This window comes from Puma concolor, chromosome A1 (genome assembly GCF_028749965.1).
Source record: "Puma concolor isolate L17-30 chromosome A1, mPumCon1.1.hap2, whole genome shotgun sequence".
In the NCBI taxonomy this organism is placed as follows: domain Eukaryota; kingdom Metazoa; phylum Chordata; class Mammalia; order Carnivora; family Felidae; genus Puma; species Puma concolor.
Window position 1 is genome coordinate 111,803,458 of NC_141667.1, and position 24,575 is coordinate 111,828,032.

Genomic DNA, 24,575 nt, shown 5'->3' on the forward strand with positions numbered 1-24,575 from the left:
CAAGGGGTAAGCTTTTCTTTTGAAAAGTGGGAGACAGATGATTACGAAAGATGTCAAAAAGGAGAACTGGCAGACCAGAAAGAGTTCTCAGACAGATCGTTTTTAGGAAAGATGACATATGGAAAGAGAGAATACGGAAATTAATTTCTTTAAGGCCATACATACCCGCATATCCCACTGGACATCTTCGTGTTCTCAGGGGTAGAGGTATCCCAATTTGAAAACCAGTCATCAGTAGGAGCGGTTAGCAAACTAGGATCCACCCACCACCTGTTTTATAAATAAAGTTACACCACACATAGCCACACTCGCTCATATATGTAGTCTATAACTGCTTTCACACTACCATGGCAGAGTTAGGAACAGGAGCAACGAGACCGTGTCTCACGACACCTGAAATATTTACTATACGGTGCTCTGAAGAAAAACTTTGCTACCTCTCATCTAGAGCATCACGTATGTTTTTCAAAATTCTTCTCTTTAAATAAAAATGATATGTTCACATAATTTATAGGGCTACATTGTTCTAAAATACTTATGATATGCTTTCAAATGATGCTTCTGGTTATGGCCCAGGCCAAACAAGGGAGCTGAGAAACTGACAGCTATAAAGGAAGACTCTGCTCCTAAATCCTCCACAATATCTAAAAACGTTTTTGTGTTACTACTTCTTTACTTTCCAATTTTAAGCACTGTATATTGACTTATTACTGAAAATGAGGATTTATGGGGCATCTGGGCGGCTCAGTCATCTAAGCGTCTTACTTTAGCCCAGGTCACCATATCATGATTCATGAGTTCGAGCCTCGCATGGGGCACTGTACTGACAGTGTTGAAGCCTGCTTGGGATTCCCTATCTCCTCCTCTCTCTGCCCCTCCCCCAATTACTCTCTCTCTCTCTCTCTCTCTCTCTCTCTCTCTCTCAAAATAAACTTAAAAAAAAAAGAAAGTGAGGATTTACCTCATCCTTCTTGAGATCAAATACTCTCCAAATAGTTATAGATCAATATTCAAAATTTATATTATGAATAAACACTATAACAAGTAAGTTATCTAGTATACTAGGATTTTTCTTTTTCCTACCTAAGTTCTGTTTTTCTTGGAAATAATAAGTAAATTCTGTTTATTGTCAATGTACTTAGCTATAACTCAACCTCATTTGTTAAGTTCAGTAAGTATATGTTCATTTAATCACTCTCTTTTCTGACTGGTACCTCTTCACTCAAATTTGTCTGGATAAATAAATAAACTTTCCATAAATAAACTCCCAGTTTTCAAATGGGAGAGAAGTTGCTGGGTTTTCAGACTTTCACAAAAAGAATTTAATAGCATCCTTCTCTTTTTTTTTTTTCCAGAAGACTTAACACTGATACAGTGCTATTATTTAATATATGGTTCATGTTCAAATTTTACTAATTACCCCAATACTGTCCTTTATGGCTAAGTTTTTTCCCCAATCCAGGGTCACATATTACATTTAATTGTCGTGTTGATCAGTCTTTCTTTGTTGTTCATAACACTAACATGACCCATCTGGTGTTTAATGACATGTGTTCCAATTTAGGTTTTCTGGCTTTGCCCTCATGATTAGATTAGGATTCTGTATTTGAAGAAATACAACATAAATATTACCTTATTCTCAGTGCATTATACAAGGAGGCACACATATCAAGTCTGTCCTACTTGTTTAAGGTGGTATCCACTAGATTTGTCTACTCTAAGTATACCTTTTTTTTCCCTTTGTAATTAATAAGCAATCTGTTGGGAGATACCTTGAGATCATGTAAATATCTTTTTTAAATGTTTATTTTATTTTTGAGAGAGAGAGAGAGAGAGAGAGAAAGAGAACGGGGGAGGGGCAGAGAGAGTGGGAGACAGAGGATCCCAAGCAGGCTCCATGCTGTCAGGGCAGAGCACCATGCGGGGCTTGAAACCACGAACTGTGAGATCATGACCTGGGCTGAAGGCAGATATAACCAACTGAGCCACCCAGGTGCCCTGAGATCATGTAAATATTGTGTTTCCCAACAAAATTTGACCCAATGGTTTTAGCACCCACTAATAATTTTTCCCTGAATAAGCTATTACAATGATCACTGAAAAATGGTGATTTTCCAACTCTATTATTGCACCTACAAGTTACTGGTTAGCATCTAATTGCTTCTTAAGCAGATTTTCAACTAAGTTACTGTTTTTAGCACCAGCCTCAACTCCACTTTTAGAATTTCCTGGCACTGCCAATTACTGAACATTCTGAGGTTCTGTGATATAAACCGGGTTGCTTCTGGGCTTTCTTCTCTGCCAGATGAGAAGTCATTCTCCATTTTGCTAAATCTGTTACCACCTGTCGTCTGCTTTCCAGCTTCTAAAACACTGTTGCTGTTTTTGTCTCTTCAATTTCTTTGACCTTGTAGGTTTATGCTTTTTAAAACAAATCCCTTTGCTGTTGTTTTCATTAGGCTTGCAAAGAAAAAGTAAACTCAGAGTTTAACTTGCTAACTTTACTTGACGGTCCATTAATCTTTCTTTGCTTTCAAACTTTATATAAATAGTATTGTACTGTATGAAATCTTCTGTAACTTGCTCTTTTTGTTTGACATCATGTTTCTGAGATTTATCCCCATTGATAAATGCAGCTCTAGTTCATTCATTTTTTTTTTTTAATTTTTTTTCAACGTTTTTATTTATTTGTGGGACAGAGAGAGACAGAGCATGAACGGGGGAGGGGCAGAGAGAGAGGGAGACACAGAATCGGAAACAGGCTCCAGGCTCCGAGCCATCAGCCCAGAGCCTGATGCGGGGCTCGAACCCACGGACCGCGAGATCGTGACCTGGATGAAGTCGGACGCTTAACCGACTGCGCCACCCCGGTGCCCTGTTCATTCATTTTTTTAAGGTTATTTATTGAGAGAGAGAGAGAGGGAGGGAGGGAGAGAGAGAAAGCAGGGGAGGGGCAGAGAGAGAGAGAGAATCTCAAGCAGGCTCCATGCTGTCAGCACAGGGCTTGATGCAGTGCTGGAACCCACAAACTATGAGATTATGACCTGAGCCAAAATCAAGAGATGGATGCTTAACCATCTGAGCCACCCAGGCAGCCCTAGTTTATTTATTTTTAATGAATCATGCTGTAACCTACTATATGAACATGCTGCAATTTTCTTATCCATTTCCACTTCATAACAAGAAGTGAGTGTGAGGTTTGAGGTAGGGGTCCAAAATCCATCTTTGCAATTTAAGGCAGCAGGAAAGTGGGGTTACATATGCAAAATATCCATTTTAAAAGACATTTCAATTCTGTAACTTCTAAAATGAACATAATAATACTGGGTACTGAGAACTCAATCAATAAGTGTCAGTTACTTGGAGACAATGGTGAAATGGGCCTCAAGAATTCAGAAGTAAGGGGCACCTGCTGGTTCAGTTGGTGGAACATGTGACTCTTGACCTTGGGGTCATGAGTTTGAGTCCCATGTTGGGTGTAGAGATTACTTAAAAATAAAACCTTAAAAAAAGAATTCAGAAATAAGATTTTTTTTTCTGAAAATTGAACTGTAAGATCAACATCTTACAGGCCAGAACAGCGATGTGAAAAGAATAAACGAAAGAACATCTGCAGGGTCGGCAACATTTGATCATAATGTAACCACTGTAATAGCAAAAGAAATAATATGTCAGTCAGAATGGGGAAGCAAAGAAAAGATCACAGAGACAAATGCTGGCAGTCCATACAAACAGCATCCCTGAAAGCAAAAGCCTCAACCAGCACATGGCAATTTTTACTATTCCAAATCATAAGGTTATTCCTAGTATAGAGACAGATGTTGGGAACTGTGGCCAATTCTATTTAAATATTTCCATTCCTATGGGTCAGATTATCCCTATTGTGAGATGGACACAACAGGCAGTTATAGCCCTGATGCAATTAAACATTTATTTTACTTAACTCCCTTTATCCTAATGTCATACTTACCAGGTAACCTACTGTTTTTTCCTGTGCTAATTGAATTTCTATTGTAAATTAACAGATTGGAATTCTGGCAACTATTTCAAACTCACATATTTATCTTTTAGTCATTGGATATCTTTTAGAGCCAAATCACCTTGGACATGGACAAAAGTGAGTCTTTGGAGCTTCTAGGTCAGATCTGAGAACACAGTCAAGTAAATGAATTACTGTTAAGTATTATCCCACCTAGCTATCCCAACCTTTCATTTGACTACAGCATCACCATCTCCATTTCTACTGGCTTCTAGAATTTTCTCTTCCTTTTTTTATGGAGTATATGTATTAAAAATGAAATAGGTGAGGTCCAATATTATAGCTTTCTTCTAGTGTCTGTAAACCTATGCTGAGTCATGTATTTTGTCAATATTCGGCAATACATTTATTTACTTTTTACAAACTTTGTTTCCTACTGTTCTGTCAGTATGAAAGAAGAAGAAATATTTAAAAATATTTGCTATACGTGACTTCAAACGGAATATGGTCATCACTAGGAAAAGTCTACCTCATTAATTTTGTGAAATATTAATTCAACTTGTACCACACTGACGAATAGGTGCTTTACTATATTGGCAACCAACAGTAACAATACAGTACAGGCAATGCTCAAATTCAAAATATGTTCAGTTTTATCAGGTCATTTTACAGTGGGTTGTTGGAAATTCAAACTCTGCATGGAGACCATGGAATACGCTTACATGGCAATGAGATTTCCAATTCTGTCAACAAAAGCTTATCAAATAATTAATCAGGCTCTGTGTTAGGTATCTGTGACATACAAACAAATATGTCTTGTGCCATACAGCTCATACTATAGTCAGAAAGATGGAAAAATAAAACAGAGAGTTATAATACTGAACTCAAAGAGCTACACAGCTGTACATGGCAGTACAGTTCTAATTAGATAGGAGCGATTAACTCTACGCGATGAAAAGTTGAGCAAACAGTCGAGGAATTTTAAAGGGAATCAAAGAATCCCATCAAAGAACTTTAAAGGGAACTAAGCACAAGCAGAAGTGTGCCAGCTGATGAGAGAGGGAAAAGACAGGAAACCTGAGAAACAGTAGGGAGTTCTTGTAGAGTTGAGTGGGTATAACAAGCAGAAGGAGGAAAGTAAGAAAACGTGGGCTGGGCACAAATCAGGAGGCCATTCATGGTCTGCCAGCCAACTAGACCTTCTTTCGGACAGAGCTTCCCAAGAAATATGCCTAAATATTTATTCCTTCAGACTTGAAAGGGGCCAGGAGAAAAAAAACTGGTGTCAGAGGGTAGATGTGTTTGATTTTATAAAAAACAGCCAGTTTTTTAATGTGGTTGCATTATTTTTACAACAACCAGTACTATATGAAAGGTATGGTTGCTCTAGTTATTGTTAATCTTTTGAATTTTAGCTCTTTTCTTGTGTGTCTAGTAGAGTGGCATCTCATTGTGGTTTCCCTGATGACTAGAGATGGTGAGTATCTTTTCATAGGCTTAGTGCTCATTCTTGTATTTTATAAAGTGACTGTTCAAGATTTTTACCCAATTTTTATTAGCGTTGCCTTCTTTTCTTTTAAATCATTGAGTTGAGGTGTTCTTTGTATAGTGTGGATACGAGTCTTGTCAAATACATACGCTGTGATTATTTTCTCCCAGTTTACCACTTTGCTGATGTTATTTTTTGAGAAGCTTAGTTTTAATTTTGATTAAGTTCAAATGATCAATGCTTCTCCCTTCTGGATAGTGCTTTCTATCTCTTGTTTACCCCCAAGTTGTGAAAAATATTCCACTATGGTTTCTTCTAGAAGGATTTTAAGTTTTAGCTTTTATGTTTAGTCTATGTTCCATCTTGAATTAATACTGGCACATGATGTCAGGTAGGGATCTTTATTTTTTCCATGTGGACATTAAGTTATTCTAACACCATTTGTTGAAAAGGCTTTCCATTTGTAATTGTGTTCCTTTGGTGCCATTGTCAAAGCCAATTGGCTGTATGGTGTCTACTTCTGGATTCTCTATTCTTTTTTTTTTTTAATTTTTTTTTTACATTTATTTATTTTTGAGAGACAGAGAGTGACAGAGCACAGGTGGGGGAGGAGCAGAGACAGAAGGAGACACAGAATCCGAAGCAGGCTCCAGGCTCTGGACCATCAGCACAGAGCCCAATGTGGTGCTCAAACCCACAAACTGTGAGATCATGACCTGAACCAAAGTCGGACGCTTAACTGACTGAGCCACCCAGGCGCCCCTGGATTCTCTATTCTTGTCCATTCATTTATTTATATATCCTTATCCCAGTACCTCATTACTACAGTTTTAGAGTAAGTCTTAGTGCCAGACAGTGTAAGTTCTCTAATTTTTAATCTCCTTTTTCATGATTGCTTTCAGCTACTTTAGGGCCTTTGCATTTTCAAATATATTTTAGAATTCATCTATATCTTGATTTCTACAAGTCTGGTGGAATTTTAACTTGATTTTTATTTGACTAACTCTCTACACCAGTGGTTTGCAAGGCATGGGCTCTTGACCAGCAGCATCAGTATCACCAAGGATCTTGATGCAATGAAAATATTCAAGCCTCACCCTAAGACCTAGTGGATCAACCACTCTGGGGCTGGGACCTGCAATCTGTGTTTTAACAAGCCTTCCTGGTGATGGTGATGCATGATAAAGTATAAGCTTTGCTACTGCAGATCAGTTTGGAAGAAGTAACGTCTTAGCAATTAAATATTCCAACCCACGAACAGATATTTCTCTCCATTAATTTAGGTCTTCTTCAATTTCTCTCAACAGCATTCTGTGGTTTTAAGTGTACATGTCTTGCATATATTTTGCTTAATTTATATCAGGGTATTTAATATTTTCTGACACTACTGTAAATGGCACTCTAATTGTTACTAGCTAACCTTTAGCCGTAGCGTACAGGTAGAAGAGACAGAAGTCTATTTGGGGGTGGGAATTCACTAAGAGATTTGAAAAAAACGTAGAGAGCTCAAATGACTGATAGCATCTTGAAAACTAACTAGTTTTAACAGACATGCAAGATTAGGAGGTTGTTTCCAATGAAGTGACATAGGTATGAAGCATAAGCAACTGTGCAAATCACAAAAAGAGGGACAACCAGATATGCTCTCCCATAGTCTTGCCAAACATTTTCTACAATCTTGACAAAAAGATCAAACACGAGTAGCCAGCTTCTGGATGCAGGTGCCAAACTGAAGGAAAGACAGAGGACAGAGGAACATCGTGAACTAACATGAATAACATAAGATCAACAAAATCTAAACTGTGGCAAGATCTACAGGTCAAATAGGCTGGGTTTTTCAACAGACAAATTTATAAGAAAATAAAAGGGATGGAGGAGAACCACAGAGATTGATGGAGATTTAAATCAAATATGAAGTTTTTACAAAATGTAAAACTCTAAACTATAATGTACATTTGGGTGATAAAATTATATAAATTTACTGCAAAAGGTTCAGGGTTGGTTTTGGGGGAGGCTGTATTATGACAGAGTACATGATTCTGGATTAGATGACAAAGTTCTATTTTTGACCTTGTGGAATTCACCTTATAATAACCCATTAAGCCATATATTTAATTCCTGTGGCTTTCTGTAAACTTGTCTTACTTTAAATTAAGTAGTTTTCTCTTAACCGGACATATGTAGAATCTGGGATTTAAGAGTTTACAAACTGTAGTGGTAGAATGGTGTTTGGTGATGGTAAGAACTAAGGTGTGGCTACATTAGTGGTTGTTCACTTGAGGTATGGATATTAGTGTGGATGGAGCAAAAAAAAAAAAAAAAAAACTGAACAGCTAAGACTTGGGAAGGCATTGAAGAAGTCTCTAAGTCTGGTTCTCATCTTCACCATCAGGGTGGGGAGTGGCCTGGAGGTTGGGAGAGATAAAAATTATAAATAGGTGGAGAAAAACATACTTAGGTCACAAAGTTACTACTCTCCCCTAGGTTCACGAAATGAAAGAATATTTTGGAAGGGACAAGGGAAAGAAAGAAACAGTTGAACCCATATTCTTTCTGTGGGTTGTGGTAAAATGAGCACAAGGAGGCTCACTATCTTTCAGACACAGGCAGATTTCAGTTGAGGTTTTGTGGTAGAGAAAGTTCCTAAGAAATATTAAAAGTTAAGGATAAATTGCTAACAAAGAAACAGAAATTTCTGAAACACAATGGAAGAGATCAAGAGGGAGGAAAGGTGTGTGTGTGTGTGTGTGTGTGTGTGTGTGTGTGTGTGTGTGTGTGTGGTGAGGAGGATGCAGAAGAGCATAAAGAAGGATGACATTGATAATACATTAGAAAAGATGCAAGGGAAGGCTCCTATTCCGATATTCAAGAATGTGAGCATCATAGGGGCGCCTGGGTGGCGCAGTCGGTTGAGCGTCCGACTTCAGCCAGGTCACGATCTCGCGGTCCGTGAGTTTGAGCCCCGCGTCGGGCTCTGGGCTGACGGCTCAGAGCCTGGAGCCTGTTTCCGATTCTGTGTCTCCCTCTCTCTCTGCCCCTCCCCCGTTCATGCTCTGTCTCTCTCTGTCCCAAAAAGAAATAAACGTTGAAAAAAAAAATTAAAAAAAAAAAAAAGAATGTGAGCATCATGGATAGAATGACTTGGTCTCACTGTTCTGATTGGAGCTTGTCTGAAATGCTGGGATTACTTGAAATTTACAGGGGTGGTGTCTTAGCTCTAATAGTTTCAGGTGCCTTCATCTAATCACTTTGCACATCAATGTTTCCATGGAAGAAGGCTTTCAGAATTCTGAGGTTACAAGAAACTGCTTTAGCTCTGAGAATAAGAAGTCTTAATACGGCCAAGTGAAGAGGAATTGTAAGGTCTCCTTGATGATTCCTAGCACTGCAAACCACTGGGAATGCTTCTGAATTCTGAATCACAATGGCTTTTTCTTCCCTTTTATTTCCAAGGTTCACAGATATTAGAAAGATCTGACAAGAGTAAGGCAGGGCAAAAGTGGAAGTAACATACAAAGCTATAAATGGGCTTAGAGATAAGCTTGTTCAGAGCCCAGCCTGACAAACACTGATGGGGTCAGTACAGGAGAAATGGAGCATATGTATGTCAATTTATGGGTCACCATGAGTTCTGCCCTGGTGTACCCCACCTCTCAACAAGTGGGGCCTCACTGGTGGAGCAACATTTCTGTTGTCATCAGGGCTGTAGTAGTGAAGGAAAAGTGGAGAGAAAAGAAGAGGGAGGTCCTAAACACAAGAAAAGGAGAAGGCAGTATACTAATCAATTTGGAAAATTTCCTCTTATGGAATACATTTAATTCTAACAAAACAATTTTAGAACACTTTAGGCTATTGTTTTAAAATAAAAATTATGAAATAACTATGTTTTAAAAATACTACACCACAGCAATGCTATACTGTTTATTCTCTGTGCTGCCAAAACTGTTTTTAAAGTTTAAAATAAAAATTCATCTATTATACTGAGTGTTCCATGTTACACGCTAATTGTATATTTTAAGGTTTCTTCAGATATGATAGAGTTAAATGTATATAAAATTATAACATTTTACGTTTGATATAAAATTGAGGGAAAAATAAGCACAGGATGATTTGGATAGGACCATGAGATTCAGTACTTCTCAGACTTTTGCACCAAAGCACCCATAGCAGAACACAGCTCCCAGGAACCAGGCAAAACATCCTGATGTAAGCTGCTTTAAGTCTAAACTTTCTAAAAAATATTTTTATTTTGTATTGCATTTGTATTTTTTCATTTTAAAATTCCTGTGAATTGAATGTTATATTATATAACTTGTGCATTTATTATAAAGATGTTTTAAATTCTTGTCTGTGGAGTAAAATGAACACTCTGGGAAGATGCATAATATTTATTCTGAGGCTTCATGTAAACTCCCAACTGAGAAACACAGCATTATAAATACATGCTATTTGAATATTTTTGTTGTGTATTCTTACCTCCATCGTAGGCGGAGTCTTTCTTTTTCCTCTAATCCAAGCTAGAAAGACAAATAATACTTAAATGTAAATTTTTGATAATTTGCACAAACACTTCACTCATTCATGCATAAAACAAATATTTATTGAGCACCTGTTACATGTTATTTTAGGCACTGGACATGTAAGGAGGGACTAACCATGAATTTTCTCCTCTTCTGCAAAATATATACTAGTGAAGGGGAACAGAAAACAAACACACAAATATATGATGTCAGGTAATGATTTGTGTCCTGAAAAAATACAAGAGCATAGGGAGTTCAATAAAGAAAGGCAGTTCCATTTCCAAAATCAGACCTAATAAGTGCCTGATTTCCACTGAGTGCACAATGTTTGTAGCAACAGGAAGCAAGTGGGCCAGCTGCCTCAAGGGAAGTGTATATGAATTACATGGAAGATGTTTAGGAGAGTAGAATCAGCCTTTCTGGGTTCAAATCTCGACTGCATCCCTTACTAGCTGTGTAATCGGGAGCAAACTGCTTAATTTTGTAAGCATCATATTTCCAATCTGCAAAATATAAATTATAATAATATCTACATTTAACAGTTGTGAAAAGTATATGAAATTATATATACAAATTTTTAGCTCAGAGCCTGGCATACAGTAAGCATTAAGTCTAAGTTAATATTATTAATATTATTATTAACTATTATTATCTCTGTAATTCAATACAGCTATATTTTTTAAAAGAGGCTGAAAAAAAACCCTAAGAGCAATAGTATCAGCTTGGACTATAAGAATATATCAAGAAAATATACTGTAGGAATTTGGTCTTTAAAAAGTAGAAAACTGATCACTTTAGTTAATTCTTTTTAACATTTATTTATTATTATTGAGAGACAGAGAGAGACAGAGCATGAGCATGAGAGGGGCAGAGAGAGGAGGAGACACAGAGTCTGAAGCAGGTTCCAGGCTCTGAGCTGTCAGCACAGAGCCCAATGCGGGGCTCAAACCCATGAACCGTCAGATCATGACCTGAGCCGAAGTCGAATGCTTAACTGACTGAGCCACCCAGGCGCCCCTCACTTTAGTTGATTTAATTTTCATTACAAAATTGTGAGGTATCCTTATTTAATAGAGAAATTAAATAACTGTCTCAAATTTATACAGTAAGTACTAATGGTAGCATGTGAGTCCAGAGTTGTCCCCATTTCTAGTTCCAAAAGATATCCACATTCTACTAAGCTGCCTCTCAAATTTCAGTAAGCAACAAGCAAAGAACACAAAACTAGGAAGAAAAGGTTGCACTCTTAATTACAAGTCAGAAAATAAGAATTGCTGACCCCATTTTACAGTTTGGGAAACTGAGTTTCAGAAAGATTAAGCAATCTGCCTAAACTCAACAGCCTGGGAATCAACTCCTTGTTAAAATGGCTCTAAAACCTGAGCTCTGTTTACCAGCTACTTTTTATTCAGACCAGCTCCACCAGCCTGCCTTTTGTCATCCAAGCAACAGCACCAGGCAGGAACTGTCCTCCAGACAAACCCAGTAATGAATGGTTATTGGGGTACAATGAGCAACATTCAATTGTCGGCCTTGCACTAATCCCATATAAGTATTTTTAATATAGTTCCAGTGTTTTATCTTCTCTACTCCTACTTCTGAGTTTCTACCCCTGTTGTTTTTCTCTGTATTCTCTTTATTCTTTTTTTAATTTTTAATTTTTATTTATTTATTTATTTATTTTTACCATTTATCCATTTTTTTTTTTAACGTTTATTTATTTTTTTGGGACAGAGAGAGACAGAGCATGAACGGGGGAGGGGCAGAGAGAGAGGGAGACACAGAATCAGAAACAGGGTCCAGGCTCCGAGCCATCAGCCCAGAGCCCGACGCAGGGCTCGAACTCATGGACCGCGAGATCGTGACCTGGCTGAAGTCGGACACTTAACCGACTGCGCCACCCAGGCGCCCCACCATTTATCCATTTTTGAGAGACAGAGAGAGATAGAGTGTGAGTGGGGGAGGGACAGAGAGAGAAGGAGACACAGAATCCAAAGCAGGCTCCAGGCTCTGAGCTGTTAGCCCAGAGCCCAATGCGGGGCTTGAACTCACAGACCGCAAGATTATGACCTGAGCTGAAGTCAGATACTTAACCAACTGAGCCACCCAGGCGCCCCTGCGTTCTCTTTCTCGTTAGCTTCCACTCCTATTTGGTCCATTTCTAGCCCCAAGTTGTACAGATTTTATATTCCTTATTAGGCTTGTAAGGCTGTCAGGAGCAAGATGCATCCATGGGAGATTTATTTTTCTACCGGCTAAGTGCCTCAAAAGAGTAGGTGCTTAATACAGCTGTGGAACGAATACTTCCACTATAAAATATTTCCACTACACAAATATTTGCTGTAATGGGATTTTTACCTGTGTTAGAAAACCCAGCTTAGCAATAGCAAGATTCCTCTGTGCAATCAAGGAAATGAGTGCTTTATGGAATTTTCAACTGCCTTCTTATGGTCAAAATAAAAGTTACTTAGCTTTATTTATCGGCATTTTTTCCCCCCAGGATAGAGCTTCTTATAAAATAATTCAACATAAGCCATATACCTCTAAAAGGTTTTAAGCAGTAAATCTTCAGTTTTAAATTAGATTAAAAAGTTAATTAAGAAAAATCAACTGCTAGGGCAGGGGTTGGCTAACTACAGAACTTGAGAGTCAAATTCTATTTGTAACTTGTAACTTGTTTTACATTTTTAAATGGTTGAAAAAAATATCAAAGGAAGAATAATATTTCATGACACATGAAAATTACATAGAATTCAAATTTCACTGTCAGTAAATAAGGTTCTGTTGGCACATAGCCACACTTGTAGAGCCCACAAAGGCTAAAATACTTATCACTTGGCCCTTTAAAGGAAGTTTGCCAACCCCTGTGGTAGGGCAACCAGTAAGTATAAGCCTTATATCAAGAATGATCTATCCTGATTCAAAAACACTTTCATAATATCTAAAATAAAAATCATTATTAACTGTTACACTTTTTACTAATGAAGACCGTGTACTCCAGAGTCTGTGAACATATACTGTTGGCTTTAGAACATATACTGTTGGCTTTAGAACATATACTGTTGGAAAAGTATCACAGCACAATGCATACTTACTACCACCATGAGAAAAACAACTTAAAACAACAAACTGTCTTATCAGTAAGTCCATAAAACAACATTTCCAGTTTCTTTGTAAGGTTAAAATAAGAAAAATACTTCAAGAGAATCTAAATAACTTTCAAAAAAATCCCTGAATTAATAGATTGAGTAAACTCTGATACGTGTTTTCTAAAGTTTATTTGTTTTGTATAAGTTTATAAAATTCATGCACAGAAGAATGCAGTATAACTCAGATAACCTATTAAGTACTGCCTAGAATAGTTACCCTCATGGGACACACTATTCTCTAAGGAAAGATATAGGACTTCCTTTAACTTTGTTTTAAATGGCTCAAGGAAAAAGATCTTAGTTTTATATTGATAAATAAATGCAAGTGCTGATATACATTTGTATAATTCTACAATAACCAGATACTTGAAATGTTCTTGAGATGATGGTTGAGGACCATTTACTGCTATGTATCCAATAAAGGTTACAGCTGGAAATATTCAATGTGATCACTCATTTATATAATCATCCCTAACTTTCCCAATCACTCTATGCAACAAAGGAAATATCCTGCTGAAGGTTGGCAAAGGTTAGGAAGAGGAAGAATAAAAATATGCATTAATATCAAATCATTACATTTCTTTTTTTTTATCCTCATAACAATCTGGAACTGAACCTCGATCCAATTATAAATTATATAATGATTCTGCCATTGCTAATTATATCTGTATGGTGGATTCTGTATCAGTCTTCATTATAATGTAACCATTGTTTGAATAGAATTTAGCAAGATAACTGGAAAGTTTATGTCTTAAGATCCTAGCATTCTTTCATCAGTGTTCATCTGCATTCTCATTAGTATGCATGAAATTTTCATTGAACTTTAATACTCTTATTGGAACATAACACACTATAATAAGCGTAAAAGTGAGCATGCAAATTAAAGTTCCCATTAATCACTAAAAGGGGCTAGACGAAGCAAGCAGGAAAATACTTCGTGAAGCATACATTTTTCAAATTTCTGTAAGCACTGGAAACGGCTAATATACTTTTAGAAGCAGTGCCAACAGGGGTTAAGGTAAATGAAACATTTATCACTAGATGCAGGAGGTGATCATTCAGAACTAAAATTATGGAAAGCTTGTGAGGAGTCTGCATCTAAAAGATACTACATTAGAAATATGTGTTGTTTAATTCGCTCAAGGAGAAGACAACACTATAATAAAGCCTCATCTTTTAAAAAATGATCTTTGCCAGCTCTGGGTGTATATATATTATAAAAATGTATAAAAACAAGAATCCCTACTTTTTAACTGTGAAAATTCTTCAAGTGATATATTATGAAATGAGTCACTTTCTGGTTACTGACTCTTGAGCATATCTTAAAGACATTATTAGATTTAATTGGCATATTTAAGTTAAAATTTTGGGGATGCTCAAGCCTATTACTATTCTTTTTCTTTAATCCTCTTTAGTTTGATATAATTTATAAACAATACAGTGAAACCATTTTAAGTGTGCAATTCCATGAATTCTGAAAAACGTTTACAACCTTTTAACCAGCACCAAAATCAGTATATAGAATGTTTCCATCACTTGCAAGTTTCCTATCTCTGACCACATGCAAACACCCACCCTAATCCATCCACAGCTCCCAGGTAGTGCTACACTTTCTGTCACTGTTGATGAGTTCTGCCTTACCTACAGTTTCATATAAATGGAATTTTACAGTATGCACTCTTTTGCATCTAACTTATTTTACTCAACATAATGTTGTTAAAGTTCATCCATGTAACTGTGTGTAGAGAACAAACTCTTAAGGTAGCCTCCACAAACCCCATCTCTTCATGTCCACACCTTTGTATGGCTTCTTCCCCTTGAGTAAAGGTAGGTCCTGTGACATACTTCTAACTATGATAAGAGGGCAAAGGTGATGGGATGTCTACGAGTGCATGATTATGTCATGTAAGCTTACAGCATCCATTTACTGGAGGTTCTCCCTTGCTGGCTGTAAGAGAAAAGGTGGCACGTTGAAGAATCCCATGTGGCAAGGAACTTTCAGTGACTTCTAGGAGCTTAGGGTGGTCTCTGGCCAGCATCAAGTGAAAAACCGAAGCTCACAGTCCTATAGTTCCAAGGAGCTGAATTCTGTGAATAACCACACATGTAGAACAATGGATCCTTCCACACTCAAACCTCCAGATGAGAATGCAGCCCTGGATGATACCTATTGACATGGTTTGCAGTCTATGTGAGACCCTAAGTAGAGAACCCATCTAGGCTTGGACTCAAGACCACAGGAACCGGGCGATGATAAATATGTAGTGTTTTTAGCTAAGTTTGTGGTAATACTGATGCAGAGTAACAAAAAATAAATACAGCAAGCACAGCAGCAGTTCATTCTTTTTATTCCTGTGTCATATTCCACTATATAGAAAATGACAATGTGTTTATCCACTGATTTTTGTTGGGTGTTTGGGGAACTTTCAATTTGGGCTTTTATGAATAAAGCTGCTATGAAAACTTTAGTAAGTGTTTGGGTAGACTACGTTTTTATATCTCTGGGTTAATACCCAGCAAATTTCCAGGTTATAGTGTAAGAGTGTATTTAAGTTTATAAAGAATAAGCTATTTCCCAAAGCAGATGTACCATTTACACATTGGCCAAACATTTATGTACATTTCAGGTGCTTTACATCCTCATTAACACTTTGTATTGTTAATCTTTTAAATTCTAGTGAGTCAGTGGTATGTAGTGGTACTTCACTATGGTTTTCATTTGCATTCCTTGATAACTAATGATGTTACATATCTTCTTTTTAACTTCTGATGCTAGTCCTATTATTGGGTTGTGAGAGTTCTTTACATATTCTGGATACAAGTTTTATGTCACATATGTATCACAAATTTTCTCTTCATCCATCTTTTCATTTGTTCAGAGTTATCTGTTAAAAAAGAGGGTTTAAAAATTTTTGGTGAAGTCCAACTTATCATATTTTTTCTTTTATATTTGGTGTCCTATATAATTCTTTGACTATGCCATGATAGAAAGATTTAGTCCAATGTTTTCTTCTAAAAGCTTTAACTTTCACATTTAGGTCTGTGATCAATTTCAATTTAAGTTTTAGATTTAATATGAGGTAAAGATCAAAGTTTATTTTTTTTCATATGGAAATCCAACTATTTAACAGTAGTTGAAAAGAATTTCCTTTTCCCATTGAAAACTCAAATGACCATATAAATGTAGGGACACTTCTGGACTCTCAGTTTGATTCCATTAATTTTATATCTATCATTATAGTGGTATTAAACTGTCTTGAAAAATGTAGCTTTTTAAAGTTAAATCCTCCAACCCTGTTCTTTTTAAAAAGTGTTTTAGGCAGTATGGAGATTCCTCAAAAAGTTAAAAATGGAACTACCCCATGATCCAACAATTGCACTACTAGGTATTTACCCAAAGGATATAAAAATATTGACCCAAAGGAATACACATACCCCAATGTTTTCAGCAGCATTATCAATAATTGACACATTTCTCAGCCATCAAAAAGAATGAAATCTTGCCATTTGCAAGGATATGGATGAAACTAGAGCATTATGCTAAGCAAAATAAGAGAAAGAAAAATACCATATGATTTCACTCATTTGTGGAAATTTAAGAAACAAAACAAATGAACATAGGGAAAAAAGAGAGGCAATCAAGAAAGAGTCTTAACTATAGAGAACAAACTGGTTACGGGGCGGGGGGAGGTGGGCTGGGGGAGGGGTTACATAGGTGATGAGGATTAAGGAGGGCACTTGTTGTGATGAGGACTGGGTGTTGTATGTAAGTGATGAATCATTAAATTGTACACCTGAAACTAATATTACATGGTATGTTAACTAACTAGAATTTAAATAAAAATTTGAAAGGAAAAAAAAAGTGTTTTAGGTATCCTAGATCCTTTTACATTTTAATACAAAATTTAGGATCAGCATGTTAATTTTTTGTTTTAATTTTTTTTAACGTTTATTTATTTTTTAGACAGAGAGAGACAGAGCATGAATGAGGGAGGGTCAGAGAGAGGGAGACACACAATCTGAAACAGGCTCCAGGCTCTGAGCTGTCAGCACAGAGCCCGACATAGGGCTTGAACTCACGAACTGCGAAATCATGACCTGAGCCGAAGTCGGCCGCTTAACCGACTGAGGCACCCAGGCGCCCCTCAGCATGTTAATTTTAAAAAGAAAAATTTACTAGTATCTTGACTTGGGATGCACTAAATGTACAGATCAAATTTAGGCAAATAAAATCTTTTAACTATTGACTTCAGAACCACAAAAAATGTGTATCTCTCCACTTATTTAGGTTTCCTTTAATTTCTCTAAGGAATATTTTACATTTTTCAATGTACAGGTTGTAGAGACATATTTTTGTAACTTTATCCCTAAATACTTCATGTTTTTAATGGCATTTTAAGTGACAGAATCAAAAAATTCATTTAGCAATTGTTTGGTAATAAAATGTAGATAGATAAGTGGTCTTAACATATTGCCCTTATATCTTGAAACTTACTAAATTCATTATTTTATAGATTTTTTGAGGTTGTCTTTATGCACAATTATGTCATCTGTGAAGAGGCTTTTACTTTGTCATTTCCTATCTGAATTCATTTTATTTCTTTTTCTAGCCTTATTGCACTTACTTGAATTTTCCAGGATAATATAAAATATAAATAGTGAGGATACCCTTGTTTTGTTCCAAATTTTAGGGGGGACAGTGTTCTTTTACAATCGAATATGAGGTTGGTTACTTGTAAGTGCTTTTTCCTCTTAATATCCTTTATTAGGTTGAGGAACTTCCCAGTTCACGTGTGTAGAGAGTTTTTAATCATGAATGTATGGTGAATTTTGTCAAATATTTTTTCTGTACTAATATGAACTTATGATTTTTCTTCTTTGTTAAAAGTTGAATATAAATGCAAATGAAATGCACAGTGAGATACCATCTCATACCTGGTTAGGACGGCTATTATCGAAAGAAAGAATAGAGGTGCCTGGGTGGCTCCATCAGTGGAGGGTCTCTTGATTTCAGCTCAAGTCGTGGTCACAGGACTGTGGACTTGAGCCTCACGTCCGGCTCTGTGCTAAGTGGGAAGCCTGCTTAGGATTCTTTCTCTCCCTCTCTCTGCCCCTCCCCTGCTCTCTCTCTCTCAAGTAAATAAATAAGCAAATGAATGAATGAATGAATGAATGAATAGTTTTAACAAAAAAGACAAAGGATAATAAATGTTGGTAAGGATGTGGAGAAAAGAAAACCCTAGGTACTGTTCAGTGGGAATGTAAACTGATACAGCCAGTATGGAAAATAGTATGGAGTTACCTCAAAAAATTAAAACTAGAACTACCATATGATCCAGAAATCCCTCTTCTGGATACATATCCAAAGGAAATGAAATCATTATTTTGAAGAGATATCTGTGCTCCCATGTTCTCTGCAGCATTATTGGCAATAGCCAAGATATGGAAACAACTTTAATGTCCATTGATGGAAGAATGGTGTGTGTGTGTGTGTGTGTGTGTGTGTGTGTGTGTGTGTGTATTTACAATGGAATATATTATTCAGTCTTAAAAGAAGAATGTCCTGCCATCTTTGACAATATCAGATGAATCTGGAAGACATGGTAAATGAAATAAGCTAGATATGGAAAGAAAAATACTGCATGATCTCATTTTTATGTGGAATGTAGGTGGCGACCAGGGGTGGGAGATGGGGGAAATGGGGCGATATTGATCTTTAAATGTTAAACCAACTTATATTACTGGGATAAATTCCACATCATTATGGCATATTGCCCTTTTTTATATACTGCTGGATGCAGTCTGCTAATATTTTGTTAATGATTTCTGCATCTATGATTATGTCGGATATTAGTTTATAGTATTCTTTTCTTTATTGTCTCTGACAAGAGTTGGTATCAGGGTAAACCTGGCCTCACACAATGAGTAGATAAGTATTCCCATCTCCAAAATTTTTGGCAAGAGTTTATGACCTATCAAGGTGAATAAAATGAAAAAAAATGAATTCTACAATTTCTCAGGGTAATGTTCTATAAATGTAACTAGGTTACACTGATACACATAGTTGTCTTCTACATAATTCTTACAATTTCAACCTTTTACATGGAGATTTTAGACCATTGATGTTTACCACAATTATTTACATAATTAGGTTTAAATCTACAGGTATTTGTACAGCCATGTTCACAGCAGCATTACTCAATAGCCCAAAAGTGGAAATAATCCAGAGATCCATTGATGGATGAACAAATGAACAAAATCTGGTATATGGAGAAAATGGAATGTTATTCACCTTGAGAAAGGAATGAAATTCTGATAGATGCTAAAGCATAAATAAACCTTGAAGACATTATACTAAGTGAAATAAGCCAGACTCAAAACAACAAATACTGTATGATTCCATTTATATGAGATACCTAGAGTAGTCAAATTCATAGACACAGAAAGTAGAATGGTGGTTGTCAGGCATGGTGGAGGGGGGAGGAGGGAATGGGAACTTACTGTGTCATGGGTAAAGACCTTCAGTTTAGGAAGATGAAAAGTTCTGGAGATGGTGTTGACAATGACAACAGTGTAAATGTGCCTAAAGCCACTGAGCTATGTGCTTAAAAATGGCAAAAATGGAACTTTTTATGTCATGTATCTTTTATCACAATAAAAAAGTGAGAGATAATAAAAAGAAAATCAATGTAATCAACTATATTAATAGAATGAAGAATAACGATAAAATTCAAGCCAATAAATGCAGAAAAAAAAAGAGAAAATCCAACATCAATCATAATAAAAACTTCCAGCAATCTAGGAAGAAAAGAGAGTTTTCTTGATCTGATGGAAAGCATCTACATAAAAATTTCTGGCTAACATTAAATTTAATAGCGAGAAACTGAATGCTTTCCCTCTAAGATTAAGAAAAAGGCAAGACTGTTCACTTTCACTATTTTTTTACTTACGTTTTGAAATGTTTATTTATTTATTTGGAGACAGAGAAATAGAGAGCAAGCAGGGGAGGGACAGAGAGAGTGTGAGAGAGAATCCCAAGCAGGCTCTACACTGTCAGCACAGAGCCAGATGTGGGGCTCAAACTCATGAATCATGAGATCATGACTTGAGCTGACACCAAGAGTTGGATGCTTAACTGAATGAACCACCCAGGCATTCCCACTTTCAGTATTTCTAATCATCAATGTCATGGAGGTCCTTGTCAGGAAAGGAAGGCAAGAAAAAAATACATTAGAATAAATAGAAAGAATACAAATTGTTTATGTAGACGATCCCCCAAATATAAACTAAAATAAATGAGTTTAGCAAAGTTGGGTAAAGTACATACATAGTTGATATACAAAAATCAATTGTATTTCTATGTATTATCAATGAATAATGTGAAGTTGAAATAAAAAACAATTAGCAATATGGGGCGCCTGGGTGGCGCAGTCGGTTAAGCGTCCGACTTCAGCCAGGTCACGATCTCGCGGTCTGTGAGTTCGAGCCCCGCGTCAGGCTCTGGGCTGATGGCTCGGAGCCTGGAGCCTGTTTCTGATTCTGTGTCTCCCTCTCTCTCTGCCCCTCCCCGTTCATGCTCTGTCTCTCTCTGTCCCAAAAATAAATAAAAAACGTTGAAAAAAAAATTAAAAAAAAAAAAACAAACAATTAGCAATAGCCCCTAAAAATTAACATTTAGGAACAGCTGCTATAATGTGTATAGCTTTCATCTGTGTCTGATGGCAGTGTCTGTCTGTGCTTTGTATCCAGATATTGCTATTCCCATAAACACATAGCCAAAGAGTAAGCTGGAATCCTAGTACAATATCATTTTATTTGAATTGAGTTGATTTCCTGTGTGCTTTAATGAATAAATGCTAAGCTTTCTAGTATTAAAAAAGGAGCACTTAGGTTTTATTTTAATAAAATATGTGCAAGATCTATAAGCTAAAAACTACAGATGACACAATGAAGGAAGACCTAAGGAGAGAATATGCTGTGTTCATAGAAGGCTCAGTCCTCTCCAAACTGATCTATAAATTCAATGCATTCCCAGTAAAAATTCTGGAAGGATTTTTGGGTAGCAATTGATAAGTTGATACTAAAAGTCATATATACTCACAAAAGGGTCCAAGGTATCCAAAACAATGTATCCAAAACAATTTTGAAAAAGAGGTTGGAGAATTCAACTTACCTATTTCAAGACTTACTACAAAGTCTCAGTAATCAAGTCAGTGTGGCATTGAGAAATGGACAGACATAGATCCATGGACAGAATAGAGAAGACAGAAATAGACCACACCTATATAGAAACCTATTTTTGACATAGGTGCAAAAACAGTGAGAAAAGGATGGTCATTTCAAAAATAGTTCTGGGAGAGTAATCAAAATCATAAAGCCAGAGTATAATGATGGTTGCCAGGGGCTGGGTAAGGTTAAGGAAGAATGGGAGAATTACTGCTTAATGGTATAGAGTTGGTTTTAAGAGACGAAAAGAGATATGAAGATAGATGTTAGTAGTGGCTACACAGTAAGGTCAACGTATTTAATATCATTGAACTGTACACTTAAAAATGGGTAAGATGGTATATTTTATGCTATGTGCATTTTAACACGATAAAAAATAATACTGGAAAAAAGTGGATATCCATATAAATGAAATTGTATTTATACCATTCACAAAAAATAGATTCAAAATGATCACTGATGTAGATATAAAGCCCCAAACCATAAAATTTTAGGAGAAACCACAGGAGAAAATATTCATGACCTTGGGTTAAGCAAAATTTTCTTGTAACACCAAAATTATGATACATAAAAGAAAAAAAATGATGAATTGGACTTCATTACAAGTATGAATGTGTGCTCTCTAAGGGGCACTGTCAAAAGAATTGAAAAACAAGTCACAGACTGGGAAAAAATATTTGCAAATCACAAATATGCGGAATTGTATTGAGCATATGTAAGGAACCCTCCAAGGTAAACAATTAGAAAAAAAACCCAACCAAATAAAAAATTTGTCGGCAAAAAGATATGAACATACACTATAGCAAGGAAGATATACAGATGGCAAATATCATGAAAGATGATTAGCATGACCAGTCACTAGAGAAATAAAAATTAAAACCACAGTGAGACACTACAACACAAATCTAATAACACTGACAACACTAAAGGCTAGGGAAGATGAGGAGCCTCTGTAGCTTTTCATGTAGTATTAATGGGAAAGCTAAATGGTATAGACGTTAAAAACCAGTTTAGCAGTTTAAGTTGAATTTATTCTTACCACATGACTTAGAAATGCCACCTGAATGAAATGATTACCTGAATGAAATGAAAATTCATTTTCAAATATTTATACCTAAATAGGATTATTAATTTATATAGCGGTTCCATTTATAATTGCTATAAAGTGTAAACAACCCAAATGTCCTGCAGCTGGTGAATGGGTAAGTTGGTATATCAATATGATAAAATTCTACTCAGCAATAATAAGGAATAAACCGCTGATTCATGTAAATATATAAATGGATTTCAAATGCATTAAGTGAACTGAAAGAAAGCAGCCTTCTGCTTCTAGCCAAGATGGAACAAGAGAAACAAATTACATGAAACAACAATTTTCAAAACAGTGGATATCAAGTAATAAAATACAGTGATCTCTTCAGAATGTTAAAAAACAAACAAACAAACAAACAAACAAACAAACAAAGGTTACCCTTACAATTGCCTCACTTACTCCTTTGAGAGTTTCCAGGCTGTTGCATGGGGAGGGGATCCTGCTAAAATCCACAATACTACTTATGTTATGGAAATGGAGCTGGGAGTCTAGGGAGACCAAAGTGACTAAAATTCACAGGATAGACTATCAGATAGGAGACAGCTTCAAAGAGAGCAAACTCTGGAGACTGGTGGGGGGGCCGCTATCAAGTATTCAGCAGAGCACTAATGAGTTCAGGTGAGTGAGAAACTTCTAAGACCAGGAAAAGAACCACCTGAAAAGATCAGAAGGAACAGTATTCATATTTTACACAGGAGCAAGAGTGATGTTAATTTCCAGCACCCAGAGTGGAAAACCTCATGATTGACAGGGCAGAGGAGAGTGCTCAGCAACAACTTGCATCAACAATACAGAATTATAGTTCTAGATTAAATTCCATTCCAGTCCTACCTAACAAATCTTGAAAGATTATCCCTGAAAGGATCAAACTGTTTCCAAGTAACTTAACTGTGTCTCAGAACAAAGCTCAATAATATAGATAGGAATATAAAAATATCTAGTATTCAACTAGGCAAAAATTTAAAATGCCTGACATCCAATCAGAAATTGCAAAGCAAACAAAGAAGCAGAAAAATACTTCCCATAATGAAGAGAAAAAAAAAAACAACCAACTAAAAACAGACACAGATGGTAGAATTAGCAGACAAGAACATTAAAACAGTTATAACTGTACTCCATATGTTCAAAAAGAGAGAGGACAGATTGAAGAGGTTAAGTAGAAACATGGAGGATATAAAACAGACCCTTATCAAACTTGTTCAGACGAAAACTACAATGCCTGAAATGAGGAATACTCTGGATGGATTGGTAGGAATTTGACACTGTAAAAGAAAAGATCAGTGAACTTGAAGGTACAATAAGAGAAACCATACAAAATAAAACTCAAAGAGTAAAAGCCTCCGCAAATGAACAGAGCATTTGTGAACTGTGAGACAACTTCAAATAGCCTAATATTGTAAGTGGAGTTCCCAAAAGGAAGGATGGAAAGAGACTCAAAGAAAAGTATTTGAAGAAATAATTGCCGAAATTTTTCTAAATTTAAAGGAAACTATAAATCCATAAGGCTAAGAAGCTCACGAAACTTCAAGCACAAAAGAGACTATATGATGGCACATCATAATCAAATGGCTGAAAACCAGTTTATTCAAACGTTTATTTTTTATTTTTGGGACAGAGAGAGGTAGAGCATGAACGGGGGAGGGGCAGAGAGAGAGGGAGACACAGAATCGGAAACAGGCTCCAGGCTCTGAGCCATCAGCCCAGAGCCTGACGCAGGGCTTGAACTCACGGACCGCGAGATCATGACCTGGCTGAAGTCGGACGCTTAACCGACTGCGCCACCCAGGCGCCCCTGAAAACCAGTTTAAAAAAGAGTAACTTGGAAACAACCAGAAGAAAAAAAAATAGATGTTACATACAAAGGGTTAAAGAAAAGCAGGACAACAGATTACTTGACAAAAAAAGCATGTAAAGTAGCTTTAAACTACTGAAAGGAAAAAAAACCCCTATCAACCTAGAACATTAGAACCAGAGAAATATCTTTTTTTTTAATATTTTATTTTTTAAGTAATCTCTACACCCAACATGGGGCTCGAACTCACGACCCCAAGATCAAGAGTCACATACTCCACCAACTGAGTCAGCCAGGTGCCCCACCCGAGAAATACCTTTAAAAATA

The 24,575-nt window shown here is 36.4% G+C and overlaps 1 protein-coding gene and 1 non-coding gene across 2 annotated transcripts in view; one reads left to right on the top strand and one right to left on the bottom strand.

Annotated features, from left to right (window-relative positions):
- NDUFAF2 (NADH:ubiquinone oxidoreductase complex assembly factor 2) overlaps nt 1-24,575 on the bottom strand; it is a 170,983-nt gene that overhangs the window by 35,772 nt on the left and 110,636 nt on the right. Inside the window, exon 3 of the mRNA XM_025924400.2 lies at nt 9,945-9,985. Within this exon, the coding sequence (XP_025780185.1) occupies nt 9,945-9,985 (41 nt within the window). The remainder of the gene's footprint in view (nt 1-9,944; nt 9,986-24,575) is intronic.
- LOC112861878 (small nucleolar RNA SNORA23) lies at nt 20,824-20,958 on the top strand. The gene has a single exon (XR_003223753.1). It is a non-coding gene; the product is annotated as a small nucleolar RNA SNORA23 (small nucleolar RNA).